Source organism: Tyto alba, unplaced genomic scaffold (assembly GCF_018691265.1).
Source record: "Tyto alba isolate M040663 unplaced genomic scaffold, T.alba_DEE_v4.0 Super-Scaffold_5, whole genome shotgun sequence".
Classification (NCBI taxonomy): domain Eukaryota; kingdom Metazoa; phylum Chordata; class Aves; order Strigiformes; family Tytonidae; genus Tyto; species Tyto alba.
Window position 1 is genome coordinate 3,682,405 of NW_024881326.1, and position 17,805 is coordinate 3,700,209.

Sequence of the window (17,805 nt, forward strand, 5' to 3'; positions counted from 1 at the left end):
TCAAGAGTGCCCCAGTTCAGCACCTGCTTGCCCACGCAGTTCAATGGGTAGCCCAAGCCCAGTTTGCTATTGATCTCCCATGCATTTTAAGGAAGAACTTATCTGCCTCATCTTTGCGCACATGTGGGTTACATAGAAGTATCCCAGATAGAGTCTACTTGATCCTTCAGTATTGCTGGTAGGCATGTGTTTTTTCATCAAACCACATGAATAAACATCAGCCAGTAGCTATTGTGGTGCAAGTGTTTCAGGACTTGAAGAGGAACTAGCTTCAGGACAACAGCTCAGATTAAATAGGATCAATTTCTTGCTTTCAGAGAAGAACAGATTTCAGATATCAAAGAATGTTGCTGACCTCTCATTTGACTTGGAGGTGCCTGTTGTTATATCTTAATCGATTGCTATTAAATGGGACTGTAAGAGTAGGACTATGACCATGAAGACAGAATTAATGCAGAGAGTCAGTTTAGGAAGTCTGTGGCTATTAGCTTTATCAAATTATACTTTGAAAATGGGTTAATAAATCTAGAGGAGAAGGAAGGGAGGGGAAGTCTTCTGAATTATTCATCATTTGTTTCCCAGTTGACAAGTTTACATAGACATGAAATTCAGGTGGGAGTACAGGGAGTAGGTTATTTATTAATTACATATGAATTGGACAGACCTTTCCCTCTTGTATGCAGATCTGCTTTCACAATTGAGCATTGCCTGCAGCTGGACAACTTTTTGCCTTCAGCTGAAGAAATCCTAGAGTACCTCTGAAAAATCCAATCTATCAAAATTCAAATTCAGTTTAGGATTATTTTTCACGCATAACATCAACTGTCCTAGATGATACTTTAACTGTTCTCACGAAAGGACTGAGGAGGAAATTTTCATGTACTGTATCCTAGAGAGTAAGTGTGCAAAGAACCAACTTATCATTGTGATTTTTCAGGCTTTGTTTTGATATCTGTGCCCACAGAACGAACATCAGGAATCCTAATAGGAATACCTAATCTGTAGCAAATAAATTGACTTGTAGCATTTACCATCAGCAGATAGTAAGTAGCAGGAGTTGTCTGCATCTTTCCTGATCTGCTAACCTGCTTTAAAGCTATAGCTGTCTATCTGCACTAGGATGTTACCTCAATAGTAGTTACCCCACTAGTGACTGCAGGGGTAAGGACATATTTCTTTTCCTAGTGAAGACAAGGCATACAAGTAAATTTCCATTAATGCTGACAGTTAAATGGATGTTCACATAATTTTGGGGTTTCAAACATTTTTTATTTCAAGTAAAACAAAAAAAAGTCCTTCAGGGACCTCAGGGTTGATCCTCTGCTGAGTTTTCTGTTTGCAGAATTATGTTCTTCTCTGCATCCCTGTGAGGATATGAATATATATGTTTATATATTCTGACACAGAGAAGGAACATATTCCACATTCCAACCCTTTCTCAGTACTTAAGGGTATGCTAATGCAGAAAATTCATGGACGTGAATGGAAATCACGTGGATAAGATTACCCAGGCATAAATCCTGTAGAATATATATCGTTTAGGGAGTTATACTATACTCGGGTCCTGACACCTCCTAGACTAAATACCCTGGGAGATTTGGGAGTGGTGGTGATTTTCTGATGACTGTAGGCTTGATCTGACCTCACAGTCCCACCCACAAAGAAGGGCAATGCATAATTGCTTTGCTGCTCCTTCAGAACAACCGGTGGCTGTCTTCCCCCACAGGTAGGGAATGGAGGAGATGATGAATTTACTAAATAGATATATTTGTTTCCAATGTCTAAGATGGTAGTAAAGATGGGAGCAAACTGTCCTGGTTCAAGTAATACTTACACAGACTGGTAGGGGGTCTGCTTACACAGATGTCCCCTGAGGCCAACAATTAATTTGAAAGGAGTGGCACCATTTGAGCCTATTTCTGCATATGGGCTGGTCTCTCAGATCCACACATGGAAATAGTACAGAGCAGTCAGTGACTCACCGCTGATAGTAGTATGTCTCTTTATTTTTTAAAAGCCCCCAATTTTCTGTACCTGATGGACAAGTGGGGAGGAAACAGACTACTGGAGGGGAAGGGTATGAATGTGACACCTGCAGTTCTCCAAGATCCAGCAAATCCATGCAGAAGTTCCAATAACCACTCCTTATAGCCAAAGAATGCCAAAGTCCACTAAAGCCCACTCAGTAAACACAGGTCAACGCATCCCAGCATTCTCTTTTCTCAGAGACATTAGATCTTGAATGTTACAAATGGGAATGAAAATGGGGAAAAGGCATTCTTCTATTTCTCAGTGGGAAAGGCTTTAAAATCTGTTGGCATTGTGCCGACAAATGAGGCACTCTAAGTGCCTCTGGGACTGTAGATGTATCAAGTGGGACTGATACTTTGTGTGAAATGAAGCTTTAGAAAGTAAAACTTGTCATTCTTCTATTAGAAGGTAGGGCTGCCTTCCTTAGCAGTATTATCTAGAAATACACAGTCTGTCCAAAGATATAATGTGATATAATGTAACGATATATAAAGTGATTGCTCTTTTATTTACAGTATATTTACTGAATAAGTTTTAAAGGGTTGTGAGACTCTTCTGAATTAACATTCTTTAGTATGGAGGAGAGAAACCCGGTCTTGACACCTACCTCTGGGGGCTTTTCAGCTGAGATCAAAGCAATCAGAATTTGGGTCCCAACTCAGATTCTGATACTGTAATTTCCCACTTGTAGGTCTGATATTTTATGTCAGTATTTGAATCTGTCCTGCAGCTTCTTGGAAATAAGGCTTTTCCATGGGTAGTTGTGCTGGAGGGCTAATGTGGTTTAGTTGCTGATTTAGTGTGTTAGAACATTTATGGTCTAAGGAAGTTGTAGCTTTTGAATGGCACATCAAGAAAATTGAGAGGCTCTATAAGGGCTAGCCAGATGTTGAGCCTGGGCTAGTCTGCCTCATGATGGCTGAATGAGTGGCACATACCAAACCAACTTGATCTGCATAGACTTTTGGTAAATTCAAATGTCATTGACTAACTCAGTACCTGTCTGTCTTAGTTGGATTAATGTTCAAATCATCACACCAAATGTAGACTCTTATGCAGTACTGCACTCCTTGAGGAGCCAATCTTTAAATGCTGTGTGAAGCCACCGTCCTGCCTGGTGGTATCTGTGTGTTGTCCTCATGGCAGAAAGCTTGAGGGCAGCCTGCCTCCTGCCTTCTTTTCCAGGTAAACACACCCAAGCACAGCATGAGGAGATATTGCTGGGAGTGTATTGTTTGCTGTATTCCCTTACAGAGTCACTATTTCACAGATTAAACCTGCTTATATGGGGGTTATTGGAGTATAAAAGGAAAGGTGCCATTCAATATAAGGTACCAATTTTTAAATAGTTTTGTACTAAATACATCAGTGAGAAAAACAATAGTCCTGCCCATGGACCAGCTGTATCCAGTATGGACATTACTTGTCATTCTGCTCCCCCCTCCACACACAATCAGCTGTAAAAGCCATATTCCTAGTCCAAACAACTCACCCATATGCAGACCTTTAAAGGTAAATACAGAACCTGTTGTACACCAAGCTTTTGAGAAACAGTTTCGTGTTACAAGTCCATGGAGTCAGTGTCATCTCTAATTTTAGCACTGGTTTTGTATGGGGAGTTTACACTTTCCAAGCCCTTGGAGAGAGTAGAATTGTCAAATAAGTGTATATAATTGTGGAAAGCACCAGGGGATTTTATCACTAAACTAGAATTAAACAGTAATAAAGAATATAAGCTGGCTAAAATTCATGCCCTTTAGAGATACAGCTGAAACAATCTTGCTCAAATTCTTTCTGTAAGCAGCAGTGGCTCTTCCAGAAGTGCTATGCCATACTTGATTCCATCTTTCCCATCCACAGAAGCAAAGTGTATCTCTGTACATCATTCACGGGTAAGAGGATTGGATCAAATTGTTGTTTCGTAAATCTAAGTAAACATTTTTTTCCTCGCTGTTCCAAATGATCTGCCAGGATATTTGAATCCAGTCCTATCTTTTAGTGCTCAGTGAGTTTACTTTCCATTTGCATGTTCCCTACAAGTCTATGTCCAAAGCTGTTCACACTATTCATTATTGCAGTGCCAAGCACTGGCATTTCTTCAGCTTTCTTTGGAGGAAAACAAATGAAAAAGCTTTGGAAGAACTGATCTGTCCTTTGAGAAAGAAAACCCAACATGGATATGAGAGAAAATGTTAGGAATTTGAGTCTGTTAGGAGAACAATGTCCATTTGACTCACAAACTTTACCCTGCATTTTAATTACTGATACTGAAAGGCATGAACATATCTGTATTCAGCTCAGTTAATGTAATGAAGAACAAAGGAAGAGAGGTAGAGTGTCTTTTAACATTTTTTCTCTCCTGCTGCTCATTTCCTGATGATGCTTTCTTTTTATTTTAAGCCTTTGTTCATTTTTATCGTTATTTTCTTTCCTCTTTTAAAAGTTCTGTCTCTTTCTGATATCCGGAATGCAACTATTCACTGTATGGTTTTTAATGTCAGAAACCAATAGTTCCAGCAGGTGATGAAGCATTTGTATACTTCTGAAACTCCATTGTGTAAATCTGCCATCCAAGTGGAAAAAAAAAAAAAAAAGCAGTTTAAGGTTTTCCTTCTTGAATAGGAGAAATGCCTGAGAATTTCCAAACCACTGATAATTTCTGTATGTGCCCTGCGGGCTCTTCCCGCTTACACCACTTGGTTGATTCAACTCTTTTCACAAGCAAGGAATTTAAGGGCAGAGAGTCAAGTCAGCAAATACAGGCTTCAGGACACGTTCTGGTATGTGTCTCTTTGGGGTTTTGGCTGTCATTATTGTGGCTTTTACCCTTCCTGCAAGGGCTTTTAGAGGGATATGAGTCTTTCCTGGTAGCAGTAGGTTTCTGTAATGTAAATTTTATTGAGGGCGCTGCACACACGTTGCCTGTAGTGTCAACAGCCAGTGGGTCCCATCCAGTCAGTCTGAGTTGTGTGACACTCTCCAGATGCTCTGTGCTGCTGTTAATGGTTGTGCAGTAAGTTGTAGGGCTCAATAGACAGACAGAGATTCTTTACACCACCATTTTGCTGAACAAAACCTGTTTCACAAGCACAGAGCCCTCTTTGCTTTGGGGTCTCTAAGTGGTAGGAATCCTGCTGTGCATTTCCACATCTGTGAACTGCTGGATGTTCTCAGTGCTCTCTGGAGATGTGGTAATCGGGGAAATAACATGCTTCAGGCGCAAGAGCATGGAGAAAAGCAATATGAGGAGGAAAGCCAGAAGTGTTAGGAACAATCCTACGTACACGTAGAGGCTGGAGTATTTATCTGCTGTTGTGTCTACTTCTGTAGCCAGAGTTGGAAAGTGGACACGGCCAGTCAGGTTTCCACGGAATTTGAAATAAATCTCAGTCATTGCTCTCTGTCAGCTTTGGTCCATTTTCCCTATTTACCTTCAGATTTCCTGTCTTCCCTTACCAGACTCACAAAGGAGGTCAGGAGGCACGATGGCTTCAGTGAGAAATCCTCCATCCTCTCGGTCTCAAGACTGCTGGTTCACACAGTTCAGCAGACTGCATGAGACAGGCCTTTGCAAATCATTTTGCAAGTTGCTATCACAATGACAACAAACATTAGACTTGTGTTTTACACTGCCATCTGGCTTTTATTTTGTCCAGAAAATGCTTTGGTCCTTCTTTTGGTAGGTCACCTCCTTTGGTAGGTGAAGAGCTTTGGTCTTTCTCTTAAACTGAGCTGCAAAGGTTTGCACAGCTTTGGTCTTTGCAAGTGCTATTTTCAAAACAGTCGGCTTTCTGGCAGCTTCTCCCACAGCAGGTGGTTTATCCCTGTATGAGCTGGATAGGGTTGGTTTCTGCCTTGACAGACTGCTGGGGATCTCTTCTCTCTTAATCCAGGGCTACTGATAATTGCTTAAAGAGTCTGGAGTTTTGAGTTTCTCATTAGGAACAGTCAAAAAGTCAGCTTTCTAAAACAAAAAAAAATGAGAGAGAAATAAAACCAGGTACCAAAATAGTTTAGCCTATATGTGGTATCTTTAGAACAAATAGATAAGAAAACTCTTGTTATGCTTTTGTGAGACACCTTGAGATCAGGAGAAGCATTATTTAGAGAAAGACCATGCAAATCTAATTGTTAAGGTCTCCTCTGGTAACACTCACTACTTACTTAGGGGTAAGAGAAGGCCCCACGGTCTATGGAATTAGATATCACAGAGGAAGGGAAGATGAATCCAGACAGCGTCTTCCATCATGTGTCTCTTATTGTTTATCAGGCCCCTCCATTTCTGAGGCAGGATGCACCTGGCAGGCATCCAGAGCCCTGCCTGTCCCACTGGGGCAGCTCTGCTGCAGGATATGACCCTTCACTTACCTCCTGGGAGCAAAACTTACTAGAAATAGGAGGAATCTTAACACTTTAGCATTTTCAATTCTTCCAGCTGGAAACAGAAAATTAAAATGCTGAAATTGCACTGTAAATGTTGCATCCAAAAGCATCATGTTCTGCTACGATAAGACCAGAATTTTGGTTTAAGCTGAAGCAAAAATGACAGCAGTGAAACAAAGTGATGCAGTCATTTATAATGTTCACTACATATACACCTACACGAGATGTAAATAGAGTAATATTAATATGGTAATACACTATGGTAGTCAGGATAAAATTAAACATTAGGTCAAAACGATAAAAGCTCTGATGCTTTTAGATAAAAGATTTCACCTAAAAGATATATTGCTGAAAAACATTTTGACTTTCATGGGCCTTCAGTTTGTAAAATACAGCTGGTTTATTGACAATGTTTGATTATGTTCTTCCCGTGCACCAATGTGAACAACACCTTGCTGTTCTTCAGAGAGGTAGTTGAAATCTGGAGGCCTGAGTCATCAAGGAGCTGATATTCTGGCTTTCATTACAAGCAAGACAGACCTACGTTGGCTCACATGATGGGGAAACATCTGATGTACTGAGTTTTTGGAGAAGGGATGCTGAGGATTGTCTACACTGTACCTACCGGCTCTTGCAATACCTTCTTCAGTATCAAAGCATTTGAGGTAACAGCAATTCAGTTTAGGGAATATTGGGCCAGATCCTGCTTAGTAATAGTCTGGCTAAACTGGGCCAAATTACTGACTAAAAAAATTGCCAGGGGATTTGACTTCTGCAGTGCCTGCATGGGTAGTGGATTCGGTGCTGTGCTTTGCGTAGGAGGGTGTGGGCGAGCATGGTAGAAAAGGGCTGCTCAGTATTTTTCCAGGGGCTGACCCAACCCCTTTGGAGCCAGTTATTCTGGCAGCAGGTTTGGTGCTGATGCAGAAGCATGGGACATGAAAGTGAAGGTTGTGTTGCAGCCAGGATCAATAACTGTGATTTTCACACTTTGAACCTATAAATGGAAATTCTTCCCCCATGAAGAATATTCTTATGTTGCACAGCAGGTGGGAAATAAAGGGTGTGAAGATTACTGGCCATATGAAACCTCTGTTCTTACAATATGATTTCTCTGTTGATAATGAAATGCAATCAGTCTGGAATCTGACACTTGTGTGAGTTAAAGTACACAGCAATGTCTTTGCCCACCTCATCTGCTATCTTACTGAGAGCGAAAGCCAGAGCCAGTTTCTCTCCTTAAGGAGCAGAGAGCCTAATGGCATTACATACTTCATAAAATTAGACTGCAGAATGCTAAGGACATTAGCCTGAAGTTCAATAGTTAACTACAAACCAAGACATTGAATTAAAAAAGCTCAGCTGGGCATTTATTGATAAAAGGAGCAGATTAACAGTAAAAAGTATTAGCAACGGGGAGTTGGCACAGCTTGCATTTTTATTTTTATTTTTTTTATAGTCTCAACTGTAGAATTGTCAGGAGCAGTCAACTATTCAGACTATTGAGAGCTGTGAAATTAACTACATCTTTTCCAGAAATAAGCCAGAAATAATTCAGTAGCTCCAGGCAACCCCAAAGATTTTTGCTTTTCAATGTACCAATTATGCCATGGAGCACATCTTCTTGGATATTAGTAGATTTAGCTTTGCACACTCCCCATTAAGCAATAGAAGCTTGAAGACTGTAGAGATGAAGGTCATGTGAAAATAAGTGGTACAGAAAGATTCTGAAAAAACTGTGTGTAAAGCAGGTCAGCAGTATAACTTTGTATGACTCAGACTACAGGAGGCAAAACCTCCCTGGTTACCCTGAGAAGCCCTCAAGTCCCTGAACAGAGATGGTAAATAGAAGATAGTTATAGAGCAGATCAGTGTAGCTAGAGCCCACATTCCCTGTGATCTAAACTGTTGATCAACGCTTAGTCATTCTTTGATGGCTAGTCAATACTCCCGTTTCTGAGGTGCCAAGCACCATTAGTGTTCACTGATGCTCAGTGAGTACAGACTGATTCCAATCAGGCACATTTTTTTTTTTTTTTTTAATACCAGTTTGTGGTTGTTTTTAAGCAAGGATTAAAAAAAAAACCCAAAACTAAACAAACAAACATATTTCATTTAATAAAAATCAGCAATGAAAATAGAAGCCTTATGCAAAACAACAGAAAGGTTTCTTCTTGAGAGTGTCAATGTGACAGGAAATTCATGAGCCAAAACTTCATGGGTGCTGAAATTACCATCTTCCCACTGCAGCTATCAGGGTTTGAGGAGCTTCAGGTTTCGGGAGCTTTTATGAAGCCTGCATGGCCCTGCTCTGTCCCTTCGTAGATCACAGAGGAGCAGAGAGAAAGAAAGATTTTCCCCAAAACAATGCAGACAGACAGTATAAACTGATCCTGCAACTGCAGTAAATGTCTTGTCCTGCCTACTTGCTTCCTTTTACTCCCATATTCAATTTAAGTGCTGCTTGCCAGCAAAGCATCTCTGAAACTGCAAGCAACTTTTCTGAGTTCTCTTTTGCTTTTCCATCCAATACTCTAACTACTACAAAGAGATAAGTGGGACAAAATAGAACAATTACTTGTATAGCTTCTCCAAGGCTGTTTAGTATAAACCACTGAACTGTCTGGCAAGCGCAGAAGGGTTTGGCTTTGAACACAAGGCAGTACCAGGTGTATTCTGTCTAGGTGACCTTTAGAGAAAAAAATCAGCATTGAAGAAATGCAAACAAAACATTAAAGTATCAATGCCGTCCACAGCTAGCATTTTCTCCAGGGAGAATATGAGGGAAAAGAAAGGGGGGGTGTCTTTTCTTTCAGCGACAGACGGTATTTTTTGTTCTCATGCTGAAATGAAAATAGTATGCCAGTGTCTCAGCGGTGGTAGTGCATAGGAAGAGAACAGAATAAAGCATAGTTACCTTTCAGAGCAGGCAGGGGTGTTGGGACTGGGCACTTGAGCAGCTGGTTCAGACCATGAGCTTGCTGGTGAATTATCTAGGAACATCTCCTCCCAGGTAGTGGGATTTGTGCAGAAAAGATTTGCCGTCTTACTGCTGGAGTCAGGATATTGTCTTTTCAGCAACAGACACGCCAAGTGCACTTTCTTCTCCTCTGCTCTTGAATTCACATGGTTCGCTGGCAGGGCTGGCTCTTACTCCCCGTTTTGAGACGTCAATTGACAGCCGAACTGAACAGCATCACTGCTGATGCCCTTCCTTCGCAGGCAGCAGGAGAAGGGGGCAAGGAGCTTTCTCTTCATGAGCTTCACTGCTTGGATGGAAGCAGCCAGCTGCCTCCCACAGCAGCCGGAGCGCTGAGGAGGATCCGGAGCACTGAGGCTCCAGAGCGCTCCGGAGCTGCTGCCTCGGCAGGAGGAGGGAGGCTGGGAGCTCAGCTCGCAGCAAAGTTTGTGCAAGGTTCGTCTTAACCCTTTCGTGCTTACAAGTGGTAAACAAGACTGAGCTGCCTGCTAATTGTGAAGTAAGACATGAGCCAGGAGGACAGGTTATCAGTTTCCTTCTCCAATTTTCTGGAAGGTGCAAAGGTTTTTTGTTTTGTGCCTCTTGGGAAGGGTTACCTAGTGAGGGCTCCCAGCTGGGTTCCTGTCTGGAGCCACACAAGTGTCACTTTTCAGCTGAGACCCTCAGGATAGTCCACAAGCATTGCTCTTTGGCATTGGAGCTTTTGATGTATTTTTGTCCCTGTGCTTACCGTTCAGTGGTTTGGGAAGTGCTGTGTGGCTGGTTTAGTTTACAGGTCCTCTCTCCCCTGGGTAGTTTGGAACTCTGTATGAATAAGCATAACCCTGACTTTGCAGTGTTCTCATGGGCAAAAATGATTTTCACCAATTTATGAATGTGGGAAGCACAGATCTACCTACAAGGCACCACAGGAATGTGGCAGGAGCCAAGGTTGAGGTGAGAACACAAACCATCCTGATCCCTCTGATTACCCCACCTTTTGACCTGCATTTCTTAGCTCCCTGCAGCTGTCAGAGTAAGGATGTTTTGTGATCCTGTTCCAGTTACGACACAAATTAGGGTAAACCATACCAATGAATCGCTATAATTTTAGTTGTGTGCGTGTTTCGTAAGGGTGATGGGGAGCAAGATTTCCTTTGCTTTACAGAGAGTGGCTCAGTCTGTTGAGGACAGATGGCAGTTTGGGATGCGTTGCAGCAAGCCCCAGGGTTTCACCAGCAGTGGAGCACAGCTGGAGGTGATCAGCACATAGATGGAGCAGCCGCAGTTTGCAGCTCTAAGCACTGAGCTGTGTACAGCTGCATGCAGCTGTATTTTACTTTTCCATGTCCCTTGTGCCCCCAGCGGGTGGGTTGGCTGGAGGCAGCTCATGGGTGAGCCTGACCCACTGGCCCATACTGGCCACTTGGCTTGTGGTTGTTCCCAGTGCCTACAGGTTGTCTTTCATGGCCTATGTTTGGCATGCTGGGAGCAAGGTTCCCCCTCTGGAAAGTGTGTCCTGCACAGGGGTTTGGGAAAGATGAGTTCATTCTCTCTCTGTAGCTGTCTGTGTGACAAAACAGAGACATTTGATCTCAAAACTGTCTCGTCAGAATAGCTCTCCCTCTCAGGTCCCTCATGGCCACAGCCTGAGCAGAGGGGCCAAAGGGTAATGAAACCCAGAGCTGCACAACTCTTTCATCCTCCTGGGTGGAGGGCTGTATTATAAATCCATCTCTCTACGGGCTCTTCAATCTCTGGAGCTCACAAGCACAGTGTATTATTGCAGTGCAGCACTATTTAGATAAATAAAACATAGTCCCTAGAAAAAATACAGTTCTTCCATGCCTCTGTGGTGGGATGAACTCTCTGAAAAGCAAAACTTATACAAGAGTAGTTTCGATTGCTGATTTTACTTCACATTTCCTTTGTGGGAATGCCATGTACAGTGCCTGGTATTGCAGTCTATGCCACAATTCCCTGCTAGGTGCATAGGAATGAAAGTACAATGATAAACCAGAATGAAGACTATGTCTAATTTTCCCTGGGATCTGTACAATTACTGCTTTACCAACAAACTACCTGAGAGCACCTCCAAACCCTGGCTGCATGTCCTCTTATTTAAGAAGAAATGTGAGAGATCTGTTTAGCCTGGAATTATGTTGCTGGTTATGAGGCCCAAAAGAGACAGAAGTGTTGAAATCCTGCAACCCTACTTTCTATATAATGCTAATGAGAAGTGCTGAAATGAAAGGGGCTCTCTCCCTGCCCATGCAATCCAGCTTCTCTGCTCAGCGTTTTTTCCCTTTGTTGATTTTGCAGTAAATTATCTCTCCTTTTTGTAGGACCAAGCTGCTGTTTGCTGGATGGGTACGCTTAGATTTCTTGTTTCCTTTGTAGCAGGGTATAATAAAGAGAGATGAATTTTAGATAATGCTACAATTTATACCAGCTGAGGCTCATGAATGCTTGACTGAATGATTGCTGAACTCCTGAATTGTTGAGAAGTATGTAAGGCTTTCTCTCTATGTAAATTTTTGGGCCAATCAGTGACAAATTTGTGCTACATAAAATGAAGGTGTATAAATTCCCTTGGAAATACACAGAGATATGAACCCAGTGAAAGTAATCTTTCAAGCAGCCATTAAGAATTTGGGGGCAAAAAGACCAGGTTCTTTCCTTTGCATTATTTGACCTGTGTCTCAAGCTTTATAGCAGGTCATTTTACATATCTTTCTCATAATGGTCTCACACCAGTCTTAGAGTGAAATTTGGATTCATCAAAGAGCAGGTAAGATCTCTGAATGATTGTTAGAGTGCAATCTGTATGTTCCTATAGGGGTTCTTCTGTTATGCACATTCATGAATCCTATGAACATCGTAAATGCATACTTTGGGTCTTTAAAAATTGCTTTCTGTGCAGCTGCAGTGAATGGAGAAGAGCTGTGCATTCCTCTTCTTCATGTCCCTTTCATAGCAGACACATCCCAGAATGGTTTACACGAGCCCTCAGCTGTAAAAACCTTCCATCATTTGGGGCTGTTTGTTTGTGGGATGGGCAGGGCCAAGCCAAGGTCTCTTTTGCTAATGTAAATGCTGTATATTGAACTTAGGAAAGAGGCAGAACTTGATAAGTTCCTGTGGACATGTCAAAGATGACAGAGAAAACAGAAGCAGTGGCTGAGGTTCCAGTATTAAGGGCAGAAAGTGTGTTAAATTAGAGTGGACTTTTAACCCAGAGCTGTTGTCTTTGGACATACTACCCACCTGTTATTTAGAGGTTACAGTTAATACCAACTCACCATCTCTCCATTACTGTCCTTCCATTTGCTCCTGTTAAAAGAACATATCTCCTTTTGCCATGTGGTTAATCCCTGCCTGGATGAGAGTTTGGCTGAGCTGTTGTGCTGAGCCAGCAGCTCAGCTTGCCTGGAGTTTCACGAGCTTTCAAAGGGTTTAGGGGGAGTTCACCCACTTCTCCCCTGAGAGCACTGCTAGAAACCTGCACCAGACGGCTTAGAAATCAGCTCAGCACTGTGAACTTCTAGTAGTGTTCATTACTTACAGCAAGAATAATCATACTAAGCACTTCTGTATTTTCAAGACACTTCACAGTTACACAGTCCCTCAGTGAGGTGCAGTCAGACAGCATTGGAGAGGACTGCCGAGCATCTGATTTTTAACAGGTTTTGTGGCTGTTACAGGCTTCTAAGCTGTGCAGTGTAGCTACCCACAGAACCACCTCTTTGAAGAGGTGCCCAGCCCTTCTTTAGCCTTAGAGGCCACAAGGTCCAACTCTTGAGGTGCCCAGCTGATACTAGACATGTTACATGGAAAAAAACCTTGTCCTTTACCTTTTCTGCCTTCCCCACCCCTGTCCTGGCTATCCACAGAGGTGCTAGCAGGCCCCTTGCTGCCATGAGGTAGTTGCTTGGGCAGTTCTTCCAAAGATCAGGATGGTTCCTAATCTCTACCTAGAAATGTACAAGTGCTATGAACAACAGGGTAAGTCACTGTGGAAGAGATGCTGAAGCAAGCGACAGCACTTAGCACTATTTGTCTTGGCAGAATGGAAGCTGTTGTAAATATGTTTTTGTTTTAATATGTTTTGTCTTCATAGCACCGAGTGGCAAATGATCTATACCACAAACACGCTCGTGGAACACATAAAAAATCATGTTTCATTAGGTCTTGAATCAGGAGTCTCTAACGAATGTTTGGCCTTTCAGATATATATTGCTCATTCAGATTTGTGTGAAATGGGTCTAGCTACCACCAGCTTTAAGAGAGAAATACCACAGTCCATGGGAAGGCAACCTTGAAAGCAAAGAAATTTGCTTGGAGCTTGTTTCTTGCTCAGACCACTAAGGGCCCCAAGAAAATGTACTGACTTTGTCTCATCCCCATAAACAATCTGTCAATACTAAGCGCTACGCAAATGTATGTGGTCATGTGCCCACTGCCCCAGCAGAGCCAAGTGTCTTTCCCTCTGTGCATGCCTACACAATCTTGTTTTGTTCAGTAGAGTGTGTCTGAAAATGCTCATGTGTTTGGATTAAAAGAGGTTTGCTGCTTAGAAAAGCTTTGGGCTGTTTTGACAATTTGGCTTTGTTTTGAACTTCATAAAAAAAATATCGCAGTGCTTCAGTTTATTTATAGAAACTTATTCTCCCACAGATAACTGAAGAAATTCAGCCTAGTCTGAAGTTACTGTTAATTTTTAGTTTGATTAACTGTAGAAGGACTACATTGTCCTGCACAGAATTTGCTCTGAAACAGTCCTAAGCTTCATTTTCATGAGTGAGCTTGTGAAGAAGGCATTGTAGGTCCCCAAAATGGTGTTAACACCACTCACAGAAGACTTCCAGTGCTCTAGGTAAGTCAGTGAGAGCTAGCTCAGGTAAAGGCCACTGGCAGTGAGCAAGGTCATACGGACAGCCCTTGGAGCAAAGGGTACCTAAAAAGCAGGTTCCACCTAGATCCAAACTGCAAGTAGATGTCAGCCACTCTCCATCAAGATCCCACACAGGTCTTTGTGGGCCTTAGCAAAAATTAGTCGAACAGTCAGGGATAGAACTTAAAACAGATCCTGTGTTCTCCAGCCCATAGTGTGGAATATTAGTATTTCCTCTGAAGTAGGACAGTTCATGCAGCATTGCCTATTTTTAGGGAGTTCAGCACAATTTCTAGACCCAAGAGCTTCAGGTAAGTCTGGAGCAGCTTTCAGATGTACAGATTGTCTGGTTTTGGCTGGCCAGTTGCTAAGATACAACCTGAGAGGTGCTCGCATGACAGTGAGCCACTCTGTTTTAGTCACTTAAAATGGGTGCTTGTTTTTAATGCTCACATTCAAGCTTGTCTTACAGCCCATCTGCACTGCTTACCAGAAGATCTTAACATGACTGATGACAATGCACAATAAATACTACCAACTGGGCCTTATTTTAGCATCAAGATAGCAGACTGACTTCCAGGAGACTAGGTTGTTTCTCTACATGATGGACAAATAATCCATGTTGGCAGTGCAGCATTTGTTGGGAATTGGGTCACTCGTGGAATTTTCTTCCTGTCTGCATGGCAGGGCTAGTGCCCCAAGGGAGACCTTGCATGGACCTTGGTATCAAAACCAACACCTGAAGTGTGTATATGCATGGAATGTGCATGGTTTGTAGCTCTGGTGCTCTATCTGTTTTTTCCTGAATCTCTGGACATTCTTTACGGAGCCTGAAATCTACTTGTTCATTTTTTATTCCCATCTCATTTTCCTACTGCCTGGCTCCATGCTCTGGCTGTGAACAGCATTGCTTTCAGTGTTACTTGATATTGGTCCATGGGCAAGTGGGTGAGTCACTCTCAAGCCACTGGACACACCACAAAGCCCATCTCAGCCTGTCTGTAGCAAAGAGCCCATGGACTCCTGCAGGTTTCACACAGATTTCTGCCTGCAGGAGCAGCTTGTAGGGTTAAGGCTTAGATGCAATTCCCTGAAAGGTGCTTTTCATGGCACAGATGATGTGAGGAAGGTCTCAGATACAATCACACATGTTAAAACATATGCCTCTCCTCCTGTAACAGTCAAAGGTACCACCTGAACTTGCCAGGCAGCACTGTGATTCCAGTGCTGATCAGTAAAAGGCTTTTTCCTCAGAGTTCAAATCCTGAGCAGAACCGTCCTAAAGCTGGAGTTCACTGTTATGCAGGATGGTATTTTGGTCTGAGCCCAGAGCTCATAGACTCAAGTATTCACTAACTCACTACTGGCAGGAACCCATGAGGCATAACTTCCAGAATCTTTAGAATATAAACAGATATTCCCTGAATTCTAACCAAATCCTCCCAGCCAGACTATAAAGCTGAATGCATAGTGGGTAGAGTGTGGGGAATGCTAGCTACAAAACAGTTAAACCCTTCTCTGAAGTCTCCGATGTCACGTTATTTGCATGATTCACAGTTAACAGATGGGCTCATGCCTATATTGAGGGGGGACCAGTTCTTCAATCAATAGCATTAAATAATGACAGTTTATACCAAAAGGAAAACAATTTTTTTATGACCCCATTACATCACTTTTATTTCTTTGGTTTGTTTGTTTTAATTTCAGTCTTAAAGACGAAAATCTCTTCTCAGTTCTCATTTACAAAATATGCAGCTGAGAGAACTTTGCCCACCCACGCTTCAACATTTCAGATATCAGCATTTCCATCCAGGGTTGGATGAACTCTTTCTAAACCTGTTTGGAGGAAACATAGTTGAAATCTTTACAGCAGGAGAGTGAAAACAGTCATAGATGCAAACACTGCCATCTCTGCTCTGCCACCAGTTTTCACTTCAGTTTTGAAGAAACCCTCCCTTTGGATGTATCTGTTCTATACAGGAATCCTGAGATGCTGCCAATTGTACTAAAAGATTTATCATAGTTTAAAAAAATTTTCCAGTGATACAAAAGCCTATGCTGCTGTACCTGACTAGCATGGCATCAGATTAAATCTTCCAAGGGTTCAGATTATCCCACATCCATCTGTTTCAGATCTTTGGACACCTTCTTCAATATGGCCTTGCTCAAGCAAGTACTTGATGGGTCTGAAAGAGTGTGAATCAGTGCTGCTCAGCACCAGTTGTCTTTGGGTGGCTGTCTGTAGTTACCTGTACAATACAGGAAAATTCATCTTATAGCTAAGATGTTCTTAATGGCCTCTGTCTGTATGGGGATTCTGGTGCAGAGGGACATAATGCCTCCTGGGACAAATATCATCACATGGGAATAAGCCCTCATTTGTATTTAACCTGGGGGTGGGCATGAGAACCCGTTGGTGCTTATTGAAATAGTCAAGGACATCAGAGTGGGCAAAATAGCTGCACTTTCTTCCTTTGCATCATAAAAGAGCCATTCAGGTACTTCTCTTTAACCCACTTCCCAGGAGTGATGCTTCCCAATAGCAGGGATCCCTCTCTTGCCATGACTCCCTAAGCACTGCTCTTGCGACTACCCCAAAGCATTTGTGCCTTACCATCTGCCATTTACTGCCAAAGAGCCCCATGGTTCTGGTTCTGTGCTGTGACATGACCCCACACATTGCTCTGACCCTGTCCAATGGTATCTCACTTTATTCTACTGTAGTGAGGGAGTAGGAAAAGAGTTATATCACATACAACAATTTTGAAATCCTTTTCATCATTGGATGAAAATATGCTACACTACTCTCACTCTCTCAGGCATAATAATAGGAACCAAGATTACCACAATGAATTCTGAATAGGTGGGTCTTGAGCACTAGTTCCAAACTTTAATCTCCAATTGGCACTTTTAGAGTGCTGAAGAGGAGAGCAGACAGTATGAAGACAAGTGAAGAACAATTGCATAGTGTCTGTGTTTGAGTTCCCACTTTGTTTCACTGGAGGCTTCTTTATACAGCAACTTTTGGCATCTACTGCTTTCCACCAACAGTGGAGACAGGATGTCAGCTTAGAAAGCCTCTCAGTCAGAGTCATGACAGCAGTTGCTACACATTTATGATAAAGCCAGGGATGTTCCCGTTTGATGCCTTTGTCTAATAGCAGTCACAAGTTCCCTCTTCCCCAGCCTCTGGGTCAGTAACAGAACAAGCTCACTGGCCAGTTCCACTTAATTGTTGTTCATTTTTGATGAAGCAAATAATAAATGTCACTGTGTGACTGTGCTTAACTAATGTGCCTGATTATTAATAGTCAGTTTTAGTCCCCCTCCCAGCCTATGTGCCACAAAATACATTTCCCTTCTGTCTCCAGGATCAAGTTGTCTGGGAAGCCACTGTTCTGTGAAGGGACTGGACAAAAAGCTTATTGAATATCCCTTCCTTTTTATCAGATGACTGATCTCTCTTTTTATTTTTAGGATTTTATCAACAAAAGTTGCTTTATTTCTTCACTCTTCATAGATGAAGACATGTTTTCAG

The 17,805-nt window shown here is 42.3% G+C and overlaps 1 protein-coding gene across 1 annotated transcript; it reads right to left on the reverse strand.

Moving 5' to 3' along the window:
* Nucleotides 1-1,247: 1,247 nt before the first annotated feature.
* SERTM2 (serine rich and transmembrane domain containing 2) lies at nt 1,248-9,781 on the reverse strand. Its single transcript, XM_032996147.2, has 2 exons — nt 9,332-9,781; nt 1,248-5,995 (listed from the first exon to the last, which is right to left on the reverse strand). Exon 2 carries the CDS (start codon nt 5,423-5,425, stop codon nt 5,147-5,149), a length of 279 nt encoding a protein of 92 aa, XP_032852038.1. The 5' UTR covers nt 5,426-5,995; nt 9,332-9,781; the 3' UTR covers nt 1,248-5,146.
* Between the last annotated feature and the right edge of the window lie 8,024 nt (nt 9,782-17,805).